Source organism: Xenopus tropicalis, chromosome 1 (genome assembly GCF_000004195.4).
Source record: "Xenopus tropicalis strain Nigerian chromosome 1, UCB_Xtro_10.0, whole genome shotgun sequence".
NCBI lineage: Eukaryota > Metazoa > Chordata > Amphibia > Anura > Pipidae > Xenopus > Xenopus tropicalis.
This window is the reverse complement of record NC_030677.2, coordinates 147,948,445-147,971,799: the sequence shown is the minus strand read 5'-3', so window position 1 is coordinate 147,971,799 and position 23,355 is coordinate 147,948,445. Positions and strand designations below refer to the sequence as shown.

The 23,355-nt window shown below is 37.8% G+C and overlaps 1 protein-coding gene across 1 annotated transcript in view; it reads right to left on the bottom strand.

Annotated features, from left to right (window-relative positions):
* grk3 (G protein-coupled receptor kinase 3) overlaps nt 1-23,355 on the bottom strand; it is a 127,018-nt gene that overhangs the window by 55,781 nt on the left and 47,882 nt on the right. Inside the window, exons 3-4 of the mRNA XM_002932071.5 lie at nt 11,470-11,543; nt 984-1,085 (exon numbers count right to left, since the gene is read on the bottom strand). Of these exons, the coding sequence (XP_002932117.2) occupies nt 984-1,085; nt 11,470-11,543 (176 nt within the window). The remainder of the gene's footprint in view (nt 1-983; nt 1,086-11,469; nt 11,544-23,355) is intronic.

The following is a 23,355-nucleotide window of genomic DNA, read 5'->3' as shown; positions in this document are numbered from 1 at the left end:
AGAATAAAACCTGTCGGGGAGGTGCCCATACACGGGCAGATAAGCTGTCGTATCGATCTTAAGGACACTGAGAATATTTGGGATTGTAATGTAATTGTACTGTAATTAAAAAAGTTTTCCAAAAGTCTTGGGATTACATTTAAAAAGTTTTTAGCCAATTTGCCTCATGAAGGGGGCTTTGCAGACAATTTTGTTTAACACATTAATTGCCTTATTTGCATATATGTTCAGACTCAATTCTGTATTTGGTCAAAACCTTTATGAAGGATTCGGGGTTTGGTTGAATCCCAAAATAGTGGATTCGGTGCATTACGGCAGGTATGGGATCCATTATCCGGAAACCTGTTATCCAGAGCCTGACTCCCATAGACTCTATTTTAATCAAGTAATTCAGATTTTTAAAATGGATTTCCTTTTTATCTGTAATAATTAAACAGTACCTTGTACTTGATTCCAATTAAGATATAATTGATCAAAACAATCCTATTGGATTTAATGTTTTATTGATTTTTTAGTAGACTTAAGGTATGGAGATCCAAATTATGGAAAGACCCCTTATCCAGAATACCCTTTGTCCCAAGCATTCTGGATAACGGGTCCTATACCTGTACCAGTGTCTCACATTCTGCCACCTTCTATGGCACAATTTCAGAGGGTCTTATGGCACAACCAGACAATTGTATACCTGCTATGCTATAGAACAAGGTGAATAGTTATGTTATGATGGTTATGGAGAGTGGCGTGAGTAGCCTTAAACCCACTACTGTAAGAATATTTGAGCCAGGTACTACTTACAAAACTCCCATGTAATCAATGTAAAATATATATCAGTCCAAAGCATTGTGTTGCCTGGGTTTAATGAAGCTGACAAACTGGCTGTATCAGAGTTTTCTCATTAATTACACAATGCACACAATCATAATTCTAGAACATATTATGCCTTGTATAACCTGAAAATCTTTAGATTTCAAGACAATACCTACATGTGAACAGGATAGGAGTTCTTTCATTATATATGTATCATAAATCTGCCGACTTCTACAAAGGCGATCTTCCTCAGAATCCAGTTTTTCATATTCTTTTATCTAAAATGAAAGAATGTGGTATCAGTGTAGGTTTGTGCAAACCACACTATGTTACATTGTATTTATATGGTACTCAACTTTAAAGAAAAGGTATGTATGTATGTACATCCTTATTTATGAAGCACTACTTATGTACGCAGCGCTGTACAGTAGATTACATTAATACAAACAGGGGGTTAAAGTTGATAAATACAAAGTATAACAATAAATACAAGATACAGTTGCAATAAGTTATAAGCAAAAGACACAAGAGGATGGAGGTCTCTGCCCTGTAGAGCTTTCAATCTAGATACAAGGTCAACACAAAATATAACTTTTTGCCTAATAAAAGAAAACAATTGTAAGCAACTTTGCAATAAACATTCATTACAAATTTGCAATATATAAATTGCTATTAGAAGTAGTGTTACCCAGTCCTTTCCTATTTTCTGCCATGGTGGCTCTGGCATTTGAAACAATGTAACACAAGCCAGCAGACTGACAGATTTGTCTTGCTGGAGGAGACTGGCATTTGCAAATTTGTTTAAAAACCATTGTTGAAAGTAACAATAGTGCCCTTTGCCTGCTGTTACAATTTTTTACAAAATTGAGCAGGTTTACAAGTTTAAGAAAGTGTTTTTGGTAAAAAGGACATGCAATATATCAAGAGAAAAACAGAACATAAGAAAACGCATACATGATCTTTAAGTATGCGATGTACTGCTCTACACCCTGATCCATTATGTGGAAAGGTAGAATAATATAAAAGTTTAAAAAGGTACCATGTGTCAAGATATCTACTGCATATAGTTGAAAGCAACAGGGCGAAAAACAAAAGGTACAAATAAAATAACTTTAAATTGACTCAAGTAATACATCAATATATATATATAGGATAAAAGCTTTTGTTTCTTTTCTTTTTAACTTGTATTTGCACTGGCAAGGGAATACCATGATTTTTTTTTGGGGGGGGGGGGGGGAATGGAAACAAATCCAAAAATAGGAATAGTTATCGTCAGTCTATATACAGTTTACCACTTCAGAGATTATATCATGATATTTCTTGTCCAAACTTCTCCAAAACCTAGATCCAGTAGATTATGTGATTGATGCATGTGAAAATCCCTGCTCAAAGCTCTCTGCTAGCTATTTAAATGCAGCTATATAGACATAGTTCTATGGTTCCATGTCTGTGAATGACCTCCTGAATTTCCTATACTGACATGTCAAGGCCAAAAAGCAGCATACACACACGGCCATAAAGAAGATGCACTGTCAATATAACAGAATTGGGAAAAAGAAGACAATTCGGAACTATTCAGATAGTGTTCACAGAATCTAGTATGCAAAATATAAGCAAAATTTAGGTGAGCAATGTACCTAGCGGTCAACTAGGAAGTGATCCGATTTGGACCGCCTCCCTTCGGCATTCCATCACCGTACATAAATCTCCTGAGTTTTTGAAGTTTCTCAGATGAAAATCAATGTGTGCAAACAAAACAACCATTCAGTGAGATTAGCAGAGCTCCTGTGTATGTGCAGAGATCAGACAGCTTCAGACAAGTGTGTGTAAATGTGCAGTGATGTCACTGCCTGCGGTGGCAGGCTTGATGTCACTTCCTGTAATATTACAGTAAACAAAAATAAATTTGTCAGCGCCCTGCAGCCCCCCGATGTTAACATCTCTGAATGTATGGAAATATCTAAATTCTTGCTTTAATATGAATTTTCTACAGTAGGCCACAGCCAGTCTTCAAATAGGCAACATATACCTATTCTAAATATAGCCCATATAAATATGCCTAATTAAGATATGCACTGAAATATGTTTTTCCTGTTATAGGTAGGAAGCGCATTCAGGACTTCATTCAGAATTTGGGCAAATCCTCACCCTATTAGCAGCATTCTGCTGAATTCTAAATATTTGGTCAACCAAATCTGAATGTGGCTTTAAAGAAACAGTAACACCAAAAAACTGGTGCGTTTGCTTTAGGAACACTACTATAGTTTATATAAATAAGCTGCTTTGTAGCCATGGGGGCAGCTATTGAAGATGGGAAAAAAGTAGAAAAGGCACAGGTTACATAGCAGATAACAGATAAGACACCGTTGTATTCTACAGAGTCTATCTGTTAGCTGCTAGGTAACCTGTGCATATTCTTTAACATTATAATGAAAAATGGTGTTCCAGTTGCAGGTTCTTCTCAAGCTACCACAGATTTCTGGGCCTAATAACAGATGCCACCTTGTTCTATATTAAAAATGATCATCCCTTATCCCATCATCCTCATTAACTTCTCCTGTCCTCCTGTCAAGCCTTAGGCCTTGAATTTTTACCATTCAAGGTAAACCATCATTTAATCAAGACACATAATATGTGCAGCTCAGTGTCATCTGCTTCTAAAAGTCCTGATCTCTAATCATTCATTTAAATTTAGTATATGTTGTTAAGAAAACCCTAACATTTCTATTATGGCTGAACCTAGCTTTGTTTGTATCTTTAAAAATGGCAAAAAGAATGTCTAACATATCAATTAATTATTTTTTGAACCCTGAGATCATCAAACAGACAAAAGAAATAAGCGGCTTCATGTTACATTTCAATTTGTGGCCGTAAATGAGAGTATACCGACATAAGAGATATTTGCATAATTTCCCTATTTATCCACAACTGTGCATTAGAGGGAATTGCTCTGGGCCACATGGTGGATATTTCATGAAGATTTAATTGATATGGTCATTTTCTATTTAAGTGTTAAATTTAAGGAGTACTAGTTATTTGATTATTTTTATTGTCTTTATAAATTATGTGTTCTTCATGACAGGGTGATCCCCCTCCCCCCTGCCTCTTTATTTATCTGTAATATAGAAGCCCCTTTAAAGTTTTTTAAAACAAACAATCCACCATGTGACAAATCCACATGAGGTTGTTGTAAAGCTATGACATTTGTGGCACAATAGAAAAAGATCAAGCACCTCCTTGTTTTTTACAATTATCAGAAAGGTCAAAAAACCAATCTACTGCATTTTCAAATCAGCCTCATGAGATAACCATGACTTTCAGAGATTCCTAAAAGCTTAAAATCAATAAGTTCATTACCTCTGGGAAGACCAGTGAATGGCAACACAACTAAAACGAATAAACAATGGAAGGCCTGAAGGCTGTCGCCTCGCTGACACCTTGCCAATTTTATTAATACCCTCAAGCAATATAGGAGGTCAGATGATAATAAGCTTATTGGCCATTTCTACTTTTGCACAGAGATGTTTCCACTTGACTCTTGTTTAATAAACTGTAGCAAACAAATAAGGGTGAACTAATGAGATTTCTCAAGGTTGAGATGAGTGCAAGATGGCATTTTGTATGACCCAGATGTAGAGGTCACCTTCCAAGACCTCAGAGCTAAAAGAAAATCCTTATATTCTGCTACTGGGAGTATTACATAAAAATGAGTAAATAGGAAATATATCTCTACTGAAAATTGTGAAATGTTGTATATTTTATACAGGAGTCTTATTTAGTGCAGGTTTGGGATCTGTTATCTGTAAATACATTATCCAGAAAGCTCTAAATTATAGAACAGCATCTCGCATAGACTACATTTTAATGAAATAATTTAATGAAATTATTTCCTTTTTCATGCTGCTACTGATATTTATAAAATAATAATAAAAACAAAAAGTAGGAAAACCGCACTAATTTCTCTTAAAAAAAAAAAAAAAAAAAAAAAAAAAGACTTCTTTCTGCTACACTCTCTGATACTTCTGATAACACAAACTTGTTTTGGGGGTGAAATCAGTCCCAGTACACACAATGACAGGTGGATTCCACTAAAGTCAAGGATATGACACAAGGGCAGTACAGAGTGGTGTTTGCATTTTACAGTCTGTGGAGAAGAATCCACATTGGTTTTACTCTTCAAAATAAACAAATATATGTATTCCTTCAAACCATATCTTTACTGCAAAACATGTTAAGTTGCATTTAAACAAATCTTGCAGTATAACTAAAACCTAGAGTATGTATCGGTGTAAAAATACATCAATATTGCACCATATTTCTCAGTTGTAAACATTATAGAACTTGAATTCTCTTCAACGCAAAAATGCAAACAAAACAGTAGGTATACATTTACATCTGTTGTCCATGTGGGGGCTTGAAACAGCTGCTACTGCAGTGCACAAGGTATGGCCTGCCATCACAATGCAGTCATCAGCTGGGCAAGGGGGGCTTAAAGAAAAGAAAAATAACACACTGTGTTTGCTTCTTAGCCTGCCCCTCCCACCCCTCTCATTCCTCAGACTACAGTAAGCAGATTCTGTATGTTCCAGTGAACCTTGGTGTGTAAACAGAAATGGGTAGGTGCTAAGGCAAGCTGCAATTTGCTTACTCAGCTAGAGAAGGTATTTTGACAGCTGCATAAGACCCTCTTGTCTTAAGACACTCTGATTTGGGAAACTTAAAGGGATTGTAAAAGCAGTAAGTTGCTAATTACTACATTTGCTTTACTAGAATATGATCATTCTATAACTACAATCCTTTTCAACACACAAAAATGGCAGCATATGCTTAATGGGCAGTTGTTCCATTAAGCAGCATGGGATAAAACATGTCAGCTAAGTAGTAGTTGTTATATAAGCATCAAAGAGCTACAGTCATTGTGCATATGCAAAGGGCTGTGCAACCCCACCTATGAAACGAGCATTACAGTGAGCATATATTATCTCATCAACTACAAGACACTCCAATAAGAGACTACCATAAACACCCTGACATACTATGAAAGGGTTGGCTCACCTTTGTTTACTTTTAGTATGTTACAAAATGCCAATTCTTATCAACTTTTTTAATTGGTCTTGATTTTTAATTTTTCTGACTCTCTGCAACTTTCCAATGGGGGTCACAAACACCAGCAGCCAAAAAACCTATTGGTTACTTTTTAATACTCATTGTTATGTTTAGACCATCCTCTATTCATATCACTGTCTCTCTTTCAACACTCCCTGGCTATTAAGTTAAATTACCCTAGCAACCAGAGAGCTGCTGAACAAAAGTTATATAATTAAAACAAAATTTTTTTTATAAAAAATAAAGACCAATTGCAAACTGTCTCAGAATATCACTTGCTACATCATACTAAATTACTAATTTAAAGGTGCATTACATCTTTGAAAGGGTGGTTCACCTTAAAGTTAACTTTTAGTGTTTTATAGAAAAGTCAACTCTAAACAAATTTTCAATTGGTCTTCAAAAAATATAACAAATAAATAATAAATTATTTGCCTACTTCTTCTAATTTTTTGCAGCTTTCAAACAGGGGAGTCACTGACCCCGCCAGCAAAAAAACCGATTGCTCTGTGAGGCTACAGTTTTATTGTTATTGTTACTTTTTAGTATTTATTTTTCTATTCAAGTCCTCTGCTATTTATATATCAGTCTTTCATTCAAAACACACCCTTGTTACTAAATAAATTTGGATTCTAGCAACCAAATAGTTGGTGAAACTCCAAACAGGAGAGCTGCTGAACAAAAACAGATATATATTAAAAACAAAAACTATAAATAATAAAAATTGTAAATTTGCAAATTGTCTCGGAATATTACTTTCTACGTCATACTAAAAAGTTAACTCAAAGGTGAACAACCTTTTAAATCCTTTTTGCTCCACAAATTTAGTTTGACCTATTGCTACAAATGTAATTACACAAATTACTTTGCCAATGATAATTTGATATTATTTGGAAGGTCCCAATCAAGCTTCATAAAACACCAGGAAGGCCCAAAGCCAACACTCATCAAGGGTCAAATTTGGAATCCACATGAATCCTTATGGCAGGTGGCAAAAATGCAGAGTTCAGAAACAGACTAGTCACAATTGGTAAAATGTGAGAAATGAGCTTGAGCAGCAGTGAGAAGCTTTGGGATTAGGAAAAGTCACTCATACCTATTAAAAGTGTCATGGCATCAAACATTGCAATGAAAATGACTGGCACATATATTGGTTTTAAAGTGTGTACCCAGAGTGACAAGATGGTCGCCCAGCGTGACATGGTGCACCCATGACACCACTGTCAATAACAATAAGACCCCCTGCACCCAAACATCATTCTATGGGGCTCTACTTAGTGTTGCAGACAGCAGCAACCCATAACCATATTTTATCAGTAGAACAGCAACTATTACTATAACCCATAACCATAACGGTTTTATCAGTTGAACAGCAACTATTACTATAAGGGTGCCTATAAGAAAAGCTTCTAGATAAGCGGTTCGCAACCTGTGGGTCGGGACCCCTTTGGGGGTCAGACACACCTTTCACAGGGGTCCCCTAAGACCATCGGAAAACACATATTTCCGATGGTCTTAGGAATAATTCTATGGTTGGGGGTCACCACAACATGAGGAACTCTATTTAATGGTTGTAGCATTCGGAAGGTGGAGAACCACTGTTCTAGATTCTATGTACCTGTAAACATAGGCCTCTAATTTTAAGTTCATCTTTATTGTTTCTTTGGCCAGGTATCAAAACTGTTAAATGTCCTGCTAGAATGTTACATTACAAGGGCACACAACAACGTTTAGTAGTTCAGGGGGAATTGATTCCACTGTCTGCTAAAGCAATCACCTGAAATTGCTCATGCAAGCTCTTGCAGCAGTACAAACACTCATGATAACTTTAATTAATGTAATGTGTAAATGCAGTCTCACCACAAATTTGTCTGCTGTATGTGCTTACCCTGATAAAGAATAGCCAAAAACATATATACCGTATATACTCGAGTATAAGCCGACCCGAATATAAGCCGAGGTACCTAATTTTACCTAAGAAAACTGGAAAAACGTATTGACTCGAGTATAAGCCTAGGGTGGGAAATGCAGCCGCCACTGCTAAGTTGTTGTTTTTTTTTTAGCTGTCAGGCAAGTTTGGGAAGGCTAAGGAAGCTGCCATACTAAGTATCAAGTACTTGCCATCCTGCTGTGTGCGCTCTACATGAGCAACACCCACAGTAGCTTTGAGCCTTGTTATTCACATCATTATTGCCTTTATGCACTTATCCAAGCCAGGGTGCTCAGAAACACTCGCCATGTGGCCACACAAAATGCACGCAAGTGAGCATTTAGGTAGATATTAGTAGAAGGAGCCGAACCAGACACCACACAGCAATATGCCACAAGTTAGGGCAGAAAGAGGCCACTTACCCAAGCCCAGGGGCTGCTCTGCCTGCTACAGCTATTCTCCTCCAGCACAGCTGCCATTGCTCCTTGCTCATCTTTTAAGACCCGCTGGCCAATGACAAACCAGAGGCCGGTGACATCAGCCAGCCTGTGTCAGCAATAGGGCAGAACGCTACAGACTAGCCACGCCCCGCACGTTCAAAGTGAGGCATGACTCGCAGCAGCTGAAGGCCGACGCACAGGCAGTGAAACGCGGAAGTCAAGATGCAGCGCGTCTGGTTGGCGTAGCAACAGAGCAGCCGGAGCGCTTCAGCCATGAGTCCCATACGGCCCCGGTACTACACCCCACGGGAAGTGTCCCGGCAATGCATCGTCAGCGACCTGCGGCAGCGGGTCCTACCTGGACAGGGTGTACAGTCTGACCCCACAAAGGTGAGGGCGGGTTTTCTGTAGGTACCTCTGCAATTGGCAAAGTGAACGCATGCGCTACGGATGTCAGCAGCCAGTTAAGGTACATCTTGAAATCCTTCAAATCTATATACTCGAGTATAAGCCGAGGGGGACTTTTTCAGCAAATTTTTGGGGCTGAAAAACTCGGCTTATACTCGAGTATATACGGTAACTGTTTACAAAATACCTTTTGTTATTATTGTTAAAACTAGCTCATGACTTACAGCAGAGATTAAATACACAAATGTAAAACATAATTTGCCATTAAAAGGGAAGTAACAGTGGGCATTAACAAAATTATTTTTTTTCTTTTAGGGCTTTATACCCCACAGCTCTTCATATGAACCTCTCGGCGCTTTTCGGGCCATGCTAACAGACAACGGTACAGAGGTTGATGCATAGTACTATGTTTTCTCCATGGAAACACCCTGCGCAAGCAGATGCAATCAGTCTGGCCTGGTTCACAAAGTTCTTTACCAAAGGCTGCTTAATTCTGCAATCTAATAACCAAGGATAGCCCCGTTTCCAGCACAGTTGCTAGGTAACTAAAGGATTTCCCAAACACAGATCAGCAGGCGCCTTTTGTTGTTATGCAAAGATACATCATTCCTGTCATATATAGGCCTCTTAGAGACTAGCATTTGTGCTCAGGTTGCAGACTGTACTGTGAATTGGATCCTCTACTTCAGTAGAGTATAATATAACAAAAAAGATGAAAACAGTCCATCAAGTGCAACCCCTTTAAATGACCCCAGTACATAGCTATACACATACCCATACTGGCCTGACCTATCTATTCACTTACATATATTTAAAAAATTGGGTATTATGCTTGTCCAAGAAATCATCCATGCGACTATTAAAGGCATTAATAGAATTTTCCAATAACATCACCCAGCAGGGCATTCTACAACCTCATTGCCCTCATCGAGAAGAGCCACCTACCTCTGCTATATTTCTTTAATGCCCTCTAATGTACTTGTAATGAGTAATCATGTAACCTCATAGTTCTCCAGAGAAAACAACCCCAATTATTTTCTCATGTACTTTTATTCCCTTTACTAGTTTAATTCCACATCTCTGCACCCTTGTCAGCTCATTAATATCCTTCTTAGGTTAGTGCCACACGGGGTGGATTCTTGGCAAGTGGAAAAATGCAGGCGGGAGTCAGCCTCTACCTTGCCTGCGCCAGATGCAGGAGATATCGGGTGTGAAACATGAAAATTTGCGTTTTTTGCCAATATCCATGGAGTCTGCCTGCACATGGGCGGAGACAATGCTAGCAGGTACAGGCAAGGTAGCAGGTTGGTGCAAGCATAGATGATGAGTCTTGTCCTGCATTTTTCTGCAGGCTGAAAATTAGCCATGTGTGGTTCCAACTTCAAAGACAGGGGACCAAAACTGAATGGCATTCTCAAGATAAAGCCTTACCAGAGATTTACAAGGCATAACTATGCTTTCATAAAAAAGACAGCAATTTTTTTTTTTGCTTTAATAGTGACACCGTCTAGCTTGTTAGCCACAAAAATCCCAAAATCCTTCTTAATTAAAGTGGCCCCCAACACAATATAATTGAATATAGTGTATAACTAGCATTATATTATATTATTTCTTCATTTATCTTGCATTTATCAAAACTGAACCTCATTTATAAATTGCTGCCCATTTCTCCAATGTACTTAAATCTCTCTGCAAAGAAACAACATCCTGGGCAATAAATGTGAAGAATCATTGATTAAACTATACTGGAAACTACATGTAATAGAGGTTTCTGCTCCCCCCTCCTCCAATATTCCCATCCAAAGCTATATCCAGAGGGGATTCATGGTTTGCTCTCCCAATTCAAAATGAGGTTTTTCATTTCACAAGTGGAAGCTTCAAAGGTTTCTACACTTGTTTAGCCACAGTTCCCCGATAACAACTATCCAAGTTAACCTTATATCTAAAATGCCCACTTAAAATCAAGGCATTGGCATGGGCTTCACATATATTTAACTTCCCCAAACTTTTAGTACATTATTCTTCCCAAAGCTCACCTTCTCTTCTATCATTTACAATGCTACTGTTCAGCAACAGGCAGAAGGGAAAGGACACAAGAATCGGGGAAAATGTAATCAGTACAGCAAGGAGGGGAAAGGAGTCAGGGACTAGCGAGGAAGAGGCACGTGGCCAGGACAGAATGGTGCAAGAAAGTGTGAAAGAACTGTGTCAAGCTCATCATATTCCTGATTTTTCAGATTCAAGGAGCAGAGTGAAATTTTAGTTAAGGTTTTTAAATGTTCCAAACATCCCAGAGAAAGGGTGATTATTAATCCAAATGTGGCACTGGAAAAATGTGTAATAAATGAAAATTATAACTATACTGATTTAATCAATAGCCTTACAGCACAAGATTTAATACACTATTTATGTTTATACAAGCAGCTACAAAATAAACCCCAGATAAAGTGGTATTTGATAGCTACACCATGATAATACATGATACATGAAGTGTCTAGTATGATTAAGACTTTGAAGCGTAGACCGACACATTTTACAGCAGATTGCAATTCAGTGCTTAACATGTTGAATAATGTGGAGCCGATTTCCTGTCACACCTTAGACCATGAAACTATGTCAGTTTGTACTAAAAATGCTTTGTCTTATCTTTTGATTTAAGTATACAAAAAGAGAGCTGTGTAAAACAATTGAACATAGGTATAAGATACTGGTCCATAAAATTCCCCCAAATATGTATATAGACTTACATAACACACAAAAGTTTAATAATATCCTTACCTCTTCATAAAATTTAAGCTGTGGAACACCTTCATCCATATCATTCATACAGAAGTCTTTGAAAAGCAGAAAACCTATAGAAACAAAAGTCCATTGTCAATAAAGCACACAAATGTTATTTAAACACACAGCATAAGGAAAAATTCAGTAAGTGTGCCAAATGTTTTTTACCTTCAGAACTACCCTGTAACACCTGTGCAATGTGTCATACATAAGCAGTGAACTACAGTACCTCATTAACACCACTAAAGCGCAGTTATTTTCTGCATTATGACTCATGAACCATTAATATGTGCCCGCATGTCAGGAAAAAGCTGTTACCTGTAAGTAATTTCATTTGATAAATTACAAGACCTCTTTTAGAATACAAACAAATTTAATCCTTACTAACAGGTTGTCCAAGAGTTACACTGGTCTCTAAGTGAATTGTTTGGCCTATTTTTATACACTAAGCAGTGTAAAAGTGTACTTACATTCAAACTAATAAAGAACTAATGTATAAAGAAATTAAGCATAAAATGTGATACAAGATGATATATATAGGGCAATGTAGTGCAATACTTATTTCTCATTACAGTTATTATCAGAGTATGTGATATTTAAACTGAAATTTCATACAGACTGGCATAACCTTTAACAACAAAACAACCCAAGAAATGCACCCAATCCATCCATTGCCTGGCTTCCCCATAAGCACCCTGCAGAGAATGAAGCATTGTGGTACAGATGTATTATCTACAAATACAAACACCAAAACAGAAGAGGCAACAACTTATGAAGCCAGGGGTTGCTGTACAGTAATAAAAGGCTATTATGCAAAGGAAGTTGCAGCAGAGTCACTTTTTAGTTGTGCAAATGATAATATGGATGATTAATCCAGGCTTCGTTTCATCAGTTCAATTCAGTGCTTAAAATAGTACCCATGCATAGGTTCACAGCAGCTATCCTGATCTCCTGATAGCCTACAGTTATACATAGTTGGTATGTGAAGAATACTGTATACAGTGCAGTATACAGTGCTTGTAATGGCCTACAGCTATGCAAAAGCTGGCATGTACAAAGAAAATTGAATACTGTTGCATACCTTGCTGGTTGATGGACTATCAAAGATTACCTCTAAGCTTAGCTTCTCGACAGCTGCCCAGAGCACACTGAGCATGTGAGTGCTGCACATACTTTCCAAGATGGGGAGCTCCTGTGACAACTGTGAAGTCCTGGATCATTGCTGTTATACAGATGCTGACAATTTTGTTCAGTATACAAAATAAGGCATTTTAAGCCAATATTCATTTTCAGGGTTTAGTTCTCTTTAATAGTGACACAAAGAACAAATCCTGACCAGACAAGATAACTCACATATAATATTTGAAGTGCACCCAAAATCCCCTTTCGTCTTTCTTAGGAACCTATCAAGCCAACAATTAGGCACTGAGCAGCTGACTACTAGAGTATCTCGCTGTGCTGTAAAGAGCTTCTAAAGATACTGAACACTTGACTGGAATATACTGATCTTGACTCCTGGGTTGGTAGACAAAAACAGGCCAATGTGCTGTTTAGTCTTAGTAGCCAAGATTCCATGTAATACATGTAAGTTTCCTTCAAAAACAAAAATAAATTGCTACTTTGCTTTTCTAGACTTTGGGTATTTCATTCATATTTTCTTTCTAGTCTGCAATTTCCACTAGTCTAGTAATCAAGGCCAATGTTGGCAAGAGATTCTGAAAATGTCAAATTCCTATTGTTCCTAGTAACAATTCTTTGAGCTATGAAAGCAAAGTATATAAAGTCAAGCAACACTCAGAACAGAATGATATGTAAATCACTTTTATAGATACAAATTAAACTATAATCAGAGAGATGGGTTTCCCAAATGTTAATTTTCAGTTGAAATGGACAACACTATACTGTAACAATATATTCAAATCCTAAATATGAAACTGCTTAATGGTGCTAAAGGAAACTAAGCACATTAGCGAGGCCACAATGGTAAAAGTTTTGTCATCCAGCACAAATGTCCATAATTGGTTTTGACTTTTTCTTTAATAAAGGGTCAAAGTCAGTCAACCCAGGAAAACAGGGTAAAGATTTACTAATGCTCTCATACAGTCGATAAAACCACAGCAAAGAATAGTGTGTAATAATTAGTGGAAAAAGCAAATGGGAGCACATTAAGAATGGATCACTTATGCATCAGGTCTGGTTTGAATGCTTGCTCATATACGCCGCTGTACATTTACCCAAAAATGGGCTTCTGGTGATTTAGTTAAAACCAGCACACTGACTAAAGTGGCCATGAATGGCATGTCGGCGAGTCGACCGATATCGCAGGAAGCTGCTGATATCGGTCGACTCGCCGATCGGCCCGGTTAAAAAATTTTGATCGGGCGCCATAGAAGGCGCCTGACCAAAATCTGCCATCAGGGCTGAATCGGCAGAAGGAATAGGATTTCAATAGGAAACAATAGGATTTCTACCTCCTTATCTGCTGTTTCAGCCCTGACTGTGTGTGGCGGATCTGACGATGTTTCATCGTTAGATCGCCACGTGTGTGGCCACCTTAATATAGACAATGCCAATCAAATGTTACATAATATCACACATCATGTTATGTTTAGGTTGTTGTATTATATGAAGCAAAATCTTTAAATCTGACCCAGCCATCCACACATTCTCCATTCAACCATCACTAAACTATATTGTTGCGGAGTGTGCATGTTTGGAAGAAGATCACAGCCTCTGTCCTTGACCCTTCCTATTTTACAAACTAGGAGAAGAGGGACACATATGTAACATGCACAAAAATAATGGCAAAACCATTTTTTTTTTTACTGGTCCAGTGTAACTGAGATGAATGTAGAAATGAGCATGAAGAAAACAGTTGCACTTAGTTTAAGCTTTAGATGTAAGGTTTTTTTTATGTTCTGTATTAGTGCAGCATTTCTGCTTCTTGACTTAAACAGTCATCTGAAAAACAAATAAATGCATCAAGAAAATCTTACCTTAAATAAGATATGTCATATTAAAGGCCTCACAAAAATAAAAATTTGCTTACACAGGAGATTTGTTCAGTTCTACAATATGCTGATTGAATTTATTTATTTATATAGCACCACAAATGTACTTAATGCTTTACAGGGCATAGACACAAACAGGGCTATGGTTATTAGAAATTGCTAGTTTTTTCCATGCACAGTTGGGATAAGGTCCTTGCCCTGAAAAGTTTACAATGTATTACATTCTCCTTAATGCTGTATAGTCACATATGTTTTTTGTTTTTGAAAATATAGTAAAGAAAAATAACTTTCAAGAGCTCACACAAGTACAAGTGTGATTTTGGTATTACTCTATAGAGATAAGCAGGAAAGTAACTGGCAACACATCATGGGGTGCATGAATGCACTTGTTTATAGACTTCAAATTGGAAATTACAGCAGACCAGATGGATTGTGTCCTCCCCAGAAGGGTAAGTGAGAGATCATATTTGTGAGGTAGAACTGGGCTCACAAACCAACCCAATTCATGAGAGATGTTTACACTGTAGTTGTGTTGCTTTGGTCTTTAGAATTCTCCACAGCTTTTTTATGTTAAATAAAACTAGAAGATAGAAGCAGATCAGTGGAAGACATTTGTAAAATAACGACTCATAAATCTCATAAAATGCATGGTTTAATTTATAGATGACTGCATGAGACTGTGAATGCACAATGTTACCAGTGCAGACCTTGATATAGGGGATCTTCAATAAAGTGATATCCTTACAAGGACGCAGTTGAGAAGTCACTTGCTACATAAGAAATGCAGTTGTTCCTGTCAAGCTTAGTTTAACCAAAAGCAGAACCCAGTCAAGTCAAAAACCCGTGAACATCTTAACACAGGAAAAGAAGGGTGACGTCAAGCACACGTTTTAAGGATAACAGCTTTATGTTCAAAGCGCTGCATTCTTGATCCCATCTGCCACATTTTACACAAACACTCGTCTCCCTCCTGTTGCCTTAGGAGCAGGATTTCTCAGAAGTTATATTTAACTGTTACAATCCATACAGGAGGAGAAAGACTTTCTTTTAATCTCTGGTTGTTTGCTTAACATACATGTGTGTAAAAGAAATGCTCAGTTCCTTAACTTGTTCATTATCTGAAAGGTCTACAAAGCATTCTCAACACAGAATTTGGCATCCCCAGAGATAACCATTTTAATTGCTTGGTTTCCCACTTTTATAAAAGTTATAAGAGTCCAAAAAAAACATACACTTAGGGCTCTGGTACACGGGGAGATTAGTCGCCCGCGAGCAGGGAGTTTTGCCGCGGGCGACTAATCTCCCCGTGTACCAGAGCCCTTAGGGCACTTAGGGCAGGGATGCCCAACCTTTTTTTTATCCATGAGCCACAGCCACATTCAAAAATAAAAAAAAGTTGGAGAGCAGCATAAGCATGCAAAAAGTTCCTGGGGGTGTCCAATATGGGCTATTGGTAGCTCCTATATGGACTGGCAGCCTATAGAAGACTCTGTTTAGCAGTACGCCTGTTTTTTATGCAACCAAAACTTCCTCCTGCCTCCAAGCCAAGAATTTAAAAATAAGCACCTGCTTTGAGGCCACTGGGAGCAAGGACTTGATGAGCAACATGTTGCTCGCGAGCCACTGGTTGGGGATCACTGACTTAGGGATTTGATTTTTTTTTTTTCTCCATTCAAGTTTTACTGCACTTAAAAAACTTGAATTCGAAATTATGGTTCAATAATTAGAATGTCTGGTATTTATTAAGTGCAAATAACACAAAAACTCAAAAAAAAAAATTGCCATCTAAAAGCTTGCAAGTTTCTATGGGAGTTGTCACAGGCAAAGTCAAGCCATATTCTCACATACTAATTTTTAGATTTCGTAAACTTGAAAAATCAAAGATATTTTTCAAACGAGTTTTCCTTATTAGTAAAAAAGCGACCATTCGATATGCAAGTTTATTCGATTTAGAAAAACAAATTCTAAAATTGCTACATAAGCCCATTAATATCTGCTCACTTAGCAGGGTGGATCTACAGATGCCCAATGCAAGGACCACATTAATATACTCATGCAGCCTGTGCCTGACAGGTTGTTAAGTCTGCCCAATAGATAATCTGTCTGATTTTTTATGTCCTTAGCCTGCAGTGCCTGAGTTGGCTCAGGTGTAGCCTCCCTTCTTGTCTTCCACTTGAGCAGACAGTACAGCACCCCCATACACTACAGGATCCTAGTATCCATACACAACTGCTGATTATCTGTCAGCAGCAGCACTGCCAGTTTCAAAATGGCTCTCTCAGATGCAAGAAGAAAACTCCCAAAGGGTCCAGGTATCAATGGGCCCTTATGCGTACCCAATAGTTTGGGCTAGTAAGTCTATACAACAAAACACACACTCAAAAAGCAGTATAGCTGACTCCTAATAAAATTACCCAAGTGTGAATATGCATAGGGACCTTTTATATTTTATATATATTCCAACTGCTGGAACAAAGAACATGGTGCCAGATTTACACAGACCAGCTGGGATTCTCATTGGAGGATTTCTTGCATTTTAATGCAGCCACTGGTCCTGGAGGTTTCCGGGAAAGTTTTTGAAAAGTTTTATTGTGCAATATTGTTTTACGAATACAACCCTGATGTTGCTGCACTACAGCTACTGTCATGCCTCAACCTTCATTATATGTTAAATTGTTCTGGGATTTGTAGTCCAGCAACAGAAGAGTAAAGTTTGGTTGAGCAGTGCAGCACAGCTGGGTTTAGTACCTCTTTATTAAAAGTGGTTTTAGATGCAATTGTGGAGGAAAGCGCAAATTGCCCACTGTCTCTACTGACATACATGAGCCCTCTTGCCTCTATAGTGACGCTGTTTAATTCTGTATACCACAGAGACAAAAATAAATGATCTAGAAAGGTCTAGTTATAAATATTCAGAAATATATTCAGCCCTTTCCACTTTAAATTTTAGAAACAGGTCAGTGAAACGCGTAATGATGTTTAATGCATTTGGGTACAAATAACTGCCAGTGGACTGCACACAACAAAAACTCTTCATATTTTCCCAAGTGCAGATTCTTAGAATACTTTTCCCTTAGGGACACTCTTTAAAAGTACATTTATGGCTAAAAATAAGCTAAATAATAAAGTCTTAAAGCCTCCTTACACATTTGTCCTCTGTTTCTGTTTGTAAGCATTCTGTTTGTAAGACAGAAAATTAAAAACAGGTCCATCTATCCAAATCAAAAGACAAACAGGAAAAATAGCTGAATAACCTATGATATTAATGTATGTGACCCAAACAAATAGGCTCTATTGTTCAATGTTTAGAAGAAAACATGTTTTTCTAGATGCATCATTAAGGACATTAGATATAAACATATAAAATGCACCAGACTGACTAAGGGAGATCAGATTTAGATTCCTGGTGGCAACACATTATTTACAAAGACAAGAAGCCAACACTCTAAACCAGTGATCCTGAACCAGTGGCTCATGAGCAACAAGTTTCTTCCCAGTTGCCCAAAAGCTCATTTTTCTGGGCTTGGAGACAAACTTTAGCTGCATGAAAACCATGTGTATTGTCAAACAGAGCCTCCTGAAGGCTATTACTCCTCACAGAGGATACTAAATAACCAATAACAGGCAATATTTGGCACACCCAGGAACCTTTAGCATGCTTGTGTTGCACTCCCAACTCTTTGAATGTGGCTCACAGATGAAAAAGGTTGTGGACACCTGCTCTAAACTAAGTAAGTTTAGTTACTAAGGCTACATTTTTGTACCACTGGCATGTCCTTCACCCAAGCAGCTCAGCATGGCACACTTCATGTGCTTGATAACATAATCACAGGTTTATGACTAATTTTGCACATAAGTACAAAGCCACATCAGGTGGAGCTTTTAGGACTATGGAAACTCATAACTGATCTGATGGTGGTAGACTTGGATTTGATATTCTGGCTGCCTTTCTATAAAAAGAATAAATAATATTATCCCTTCCTATAGTTACATGGCTGTGCTTCCAAATCAATTCTTGGTGAGCTTACTTTTACATATAATGGACCAGAATTAGTCTTTATTTGTTGGCGGCAGCTCCTAATGTTCTTGCACAACAAAATCTTCCTACACCAAAAGTACCACTAAAACTGGCTAGGTGCTGTGCAAATGTTTCATATGCAATTTTTTTCAACTTGTATGCCCATCAGATTTTTGGGCACCCTTGTATGAGATTTGCCTGCCTAATGTAAGGTTAAAAGCTCATCTGTCCCAAATCTGCCAGTGTATGGCCAGTTTAAGGTGTAAACTCTCCGTTCATTCCACAATGGCCATACATATAAATGAATAATCTGGAACAATATCTGAAGAATCAAATATCTACATGTTAACTTAAAGATGTTTTCAGGGAAAGCTTTGCACCAGAAGCTATCAGCTGTGACAGTGCACCTTAGATTTTGCTGTTCCTCATTTTGTTGGTAAAAAGTTTAGATGCAATCAGTACACAATAGTAAGAAAGGGGAGTGCCGCTGAATCCCACACATATTATACATTGTTCTCTAAATCAACAACTAGTTTAAGTCCATTACAGTGGACGGCCTATGCACCATTTTAATTAAAAACACCCAAAAGACCCCTGCCTGTAGCAGCAACTTTTTATTTTTTGTCATAGGTAGCTAGGATTTAAATAAATGGTGTTTGGGTGATGCATTTGCATGTGCATCAGAATACTAACTTACAATTATTTAATCGTAAGCAGATGTTTCTTTCTTACTATCAGCCCACTATGACAGTCTGTGTAACACAGAAGCCAGTCCCACACAGGAGTGCCTGGACTGGTATAGTAAGTGGCAATATCTGAAATCATAAATTCAAACACTACAGATCAATTTAGTAAACGGATCTCAGTACTAGCCACCCTTCTTGTGAAACAAAAATACAACATTGTTGTATAGAATGTACAACCAAACTCTCAACTTGGTAAACACATATCAGGAATCGATATAAAAAAAAAAACTTTAATTCAGCAGTAAATTGGTGTAGTTACATTATTAGTAAGATCAGTAAGATCTGGCCAATTTTAGGCCAGATATCGATCGGGGAGACCTGTCGGGGGTGCCCATACCAGGGCAGATAAGCTGCAGAATAAGTCTGAAGCACCTGAATCTGCAGCTGAAGTCTTCCCATGTATGGGCCACCTTTACTTACATGTCATGTAATGCATGTTCCCCATTTCAAGGTCAACATAGGAGCACTGGATCTACTTCAGCACCTTTGTCACAAGACTAAGGATGATGCAAACCAGGCCATTTCAAGATAACAATGGTTTTAGTAGCAAGTTTCCTTTTAGGGTCCTGAAAAATGTGTTCTGCTGAAATGTCAGAAAGTGATATGTCTTTTGGAAAGTCTGTTTCTCAGTGAAACACATGCAAGAAAAAAAGATTCAAATTACAAAAATAATAGATTCCAAAAGACAACCATTTAATATCTGAAGGCTGATCTTTTATAAATTAAAACACAGCCCAAACCAAGATTTACACAAAAGGTCTGTTTAAATTGAACAGATCAGACTGGTTGATTTTTTTTTTTTATTTGTGTAATGTCCTGTTAAAGGGGAAATCAAATGGAAAAGGCACAATGCATGCACACATAAAAAAGTAAATATTTATCTTGGAAGGATATAGAGCACTGAACAGCAGCTTTGCTATGATAACCAGGAGTAGCCCAAGTCACCTGTCTCCTCATATGCCAAGCATGCACCCACCCCTTAGGGTCCCTTTATTTTCATGCTTCTCCATACAGAAAGCAGGTTTTGTTTCTATCCTCAAGGCAAATTTTATGGTGGGGCAACAAGGGCATTTTCCAGGGCCACCAGCACCACAGTGGAGAGATCGGGGGAAAAAAAAACTGCACTTAACATTTTGACACCCACTAGTGATTATACCTTTCCTTCTACTTTAAATAGACAGCAGTATACATTTCAAATTAATTCCCAACGTGATCCTATAATACACCATCTCACATAATCCCAGCATGTCCACCCCACTCACCTATATAAAAGGGGCAAAACTAAGTTAACCTTAGGTCTGAAGCTAGTGAGGGATTTGTGACGCAATGGCCACCATACTAAGTGAAACATCTATTAAATTAATATGAATAAACCTTATGATTGGTGAATTGGAGCAAGAATTAAGACAGTCGACATACAAGTTGAGAATAATATTGTTGAGTTTGAATGCAGTAAAGAGCATGGTCCGTTTCAGGCTCTTAATGAGAGACTACGTAGAGACATTGAGGGATTGCAGGCAAGACACGTACATTTTTGCGAGACTGTAAAGCTTATCGTATGAATAGTGTGTATACCTTTCAAATTGGGAATAGACCATCTTTGAGACATGACCCTGAGGTGTGAGGAAATAATGGTGAGGAACCTCCCAGCCAGCCCCCTCAAATAGGTCACAATAGGAGAAAAACCAGAGGTAGACATCAGAATTGTTTTTTAGGAGACGGAAGACAAGAAGGGGACAGGGGAGGCAAAATGAAGCCAGGGGTAGCTCTGGAGGATTTAAATCCTATTTAAATACTTATATTATCTGATATGTGCAATGTTTAATGGTTAGGTTACCTGTAGCACCGATTGCTATAAGTAAGGGCTTTTAATCTTAATGCCCTCTACTAAGATGGCACTGGGAGACTATGTGATCTATGATGAGAGTTGGTTTGCATGACACTGCTGCCCCATGGGGGTTTTCAACATAAGACAAACCAATCTGGCACATAGATGCCATTTCACACAGGGTACAGTGTTTTAAATAAGCCTGAATTTATAAAAAGGGGTGGTACATTTTTTCCTGAAAGGATACAAATTTTTGTTAAGTGTTTCTGTGTATTAAAATAATGTTATGAGTCTACGTTATGTGCAAAGTTTTGGGTTCTGGATAACCAAGCACATTTGTTTTTGGTAAAATATATTAAATGAGGCATTCATAGTCAACCTATCATCATTAAAGTGCCTTCCTACACCAATCCTTTAGTCACAATAGAAATCCACATAAGCTACTGTTGAGTGCCAATTAGGGTTGACACCTTTATGCTAAAAAAAAAAAAAAACCATACAAGCCTTCGAGTTAGGGAGTGGGTTGTGACATTGCTTGGGGGTGATGACATCACAGGGTAAGAAATGGGTAAGGTAGGTGGTGCATAGGCAGCCCTGTCCTTAAAAGGGGTAATGTAGCAGTGGAGAAGGTCAGAGAAGGGAAGAATTTACAGTGTTTTAAAAATTTACTAGCTGCAAATACGTCAAATACTGGAGGGGTGGATGCCCAACTACAAGTTAAATGCCTAAGACAATAACCCAGGAAGCTGAATTTAAATTGCAGCTACAATGCTTTTGTACAAAAAAAGCCCTTTACTGGAACTTTAAAATAAGTTCATAAAGTTTTTTACAGAAGTCCATGGGAACAAAAGCTGAGCCTGTAAATGTGCCAATATCCCACATCTGCCTTCATTCAGCACACTTTTTCATAGAACCAAAAGTGTGGATCATGCACATAATAGTTTTTTTCTCATAATATGCTTATGATTTTAAGTAATGGAAACGTGGAGCTTGTAAACAATGGAGTATCATGGGAAAGAATTGTGTTTGGGGAACTGGAAGAGTATAAGAGGTGACCAATACTACAGAAAACACTGCCAGCAACAAAATTGAATGTATTTTGAGATAATTGTACAATTCTTGAAAATATGCTGGCTTTTACTAAATGGAAAAAAATATTTACACAGAATAAACAATTAAATATCGTGAAAAGATATTTAGAAAATTAATTATCTTTAGAAAAATCCCATGAGAAATAACACAGAATATAACTGCCATGCAATTATGCAACTATGGTATTTTGGGAAATGGTTTGTACAGTTTCAAAGTGAAAACTGAAAATTCTTTAAATATTTAATTACGTTATAACAGAATATTCTATGTAATGGTAAGGTTGTTGCCACCTCTCCGGTCTTGACCTGGACAGCCGGCTTTTGGTAGGGTCGTCTGGGTAAAAACTACCTGCCCAGTTTTCCCGATTTGGAAAACCAGACAGGATGTGGCAATTGGCAAATTGCCGATTGCCATGTCATAGCACCACCCCGTGACGCCACGCCCCGCTTCCCTGGAGTTCTCCGGCAGGAGAGGTGGCAACACTACACATAGCCATGGCATTTTGCTGTGGAAACCACCTAGAGATGTAACCTAATACATGAAACAAGTGGACACATAGGAACGGTTATGTGGCTTAAAGGGTACCTGTCACTCTAAGAAATAATTCCAAATTCTTTTTTATTGTGTTAATCAAGCAAAAGAAACTTTATTTACACTATATAAATAATATAGAAGTTCAACCCTTCTAAGTGAAACCAGCACACACAAACCTATACTGACCTATCTATACACTCACATACATAAACCATATATACCAATATTAATATAATATAATACTAAGTTTCAGTATCACAATAGTCTTGGATACTATGCGTGTTCAAGAAATCATCCAAGCCCCTTTTAAAGGATCAACAGAATCACAACATCATTCCTAAGGGCATTCTGCAACTTCACTCACATGAAAACCCACCTACTCTGCTTCCTCTAATCAAGTCGTGCTATTTTGTGGAAATTAAAGAAATTTAAGAAATTAAACTACAATGTACTGCTGCCCTGCACTGGTAAAAGTTTTGTGTTTGCTTCAGAAACATTACTAGAGCTTATATAAACCCTGGTGTGTAGCCATGGGGGCAGCCATTCAAAAGAAGAAAAGGCACAGGTTATATAGCAGCTAACAGATAAACTCTGTAGAATACAATGGTGTCTTATCTGTTATCTGCTATGTAACCTGTGCCTTTTCTCCTTTTT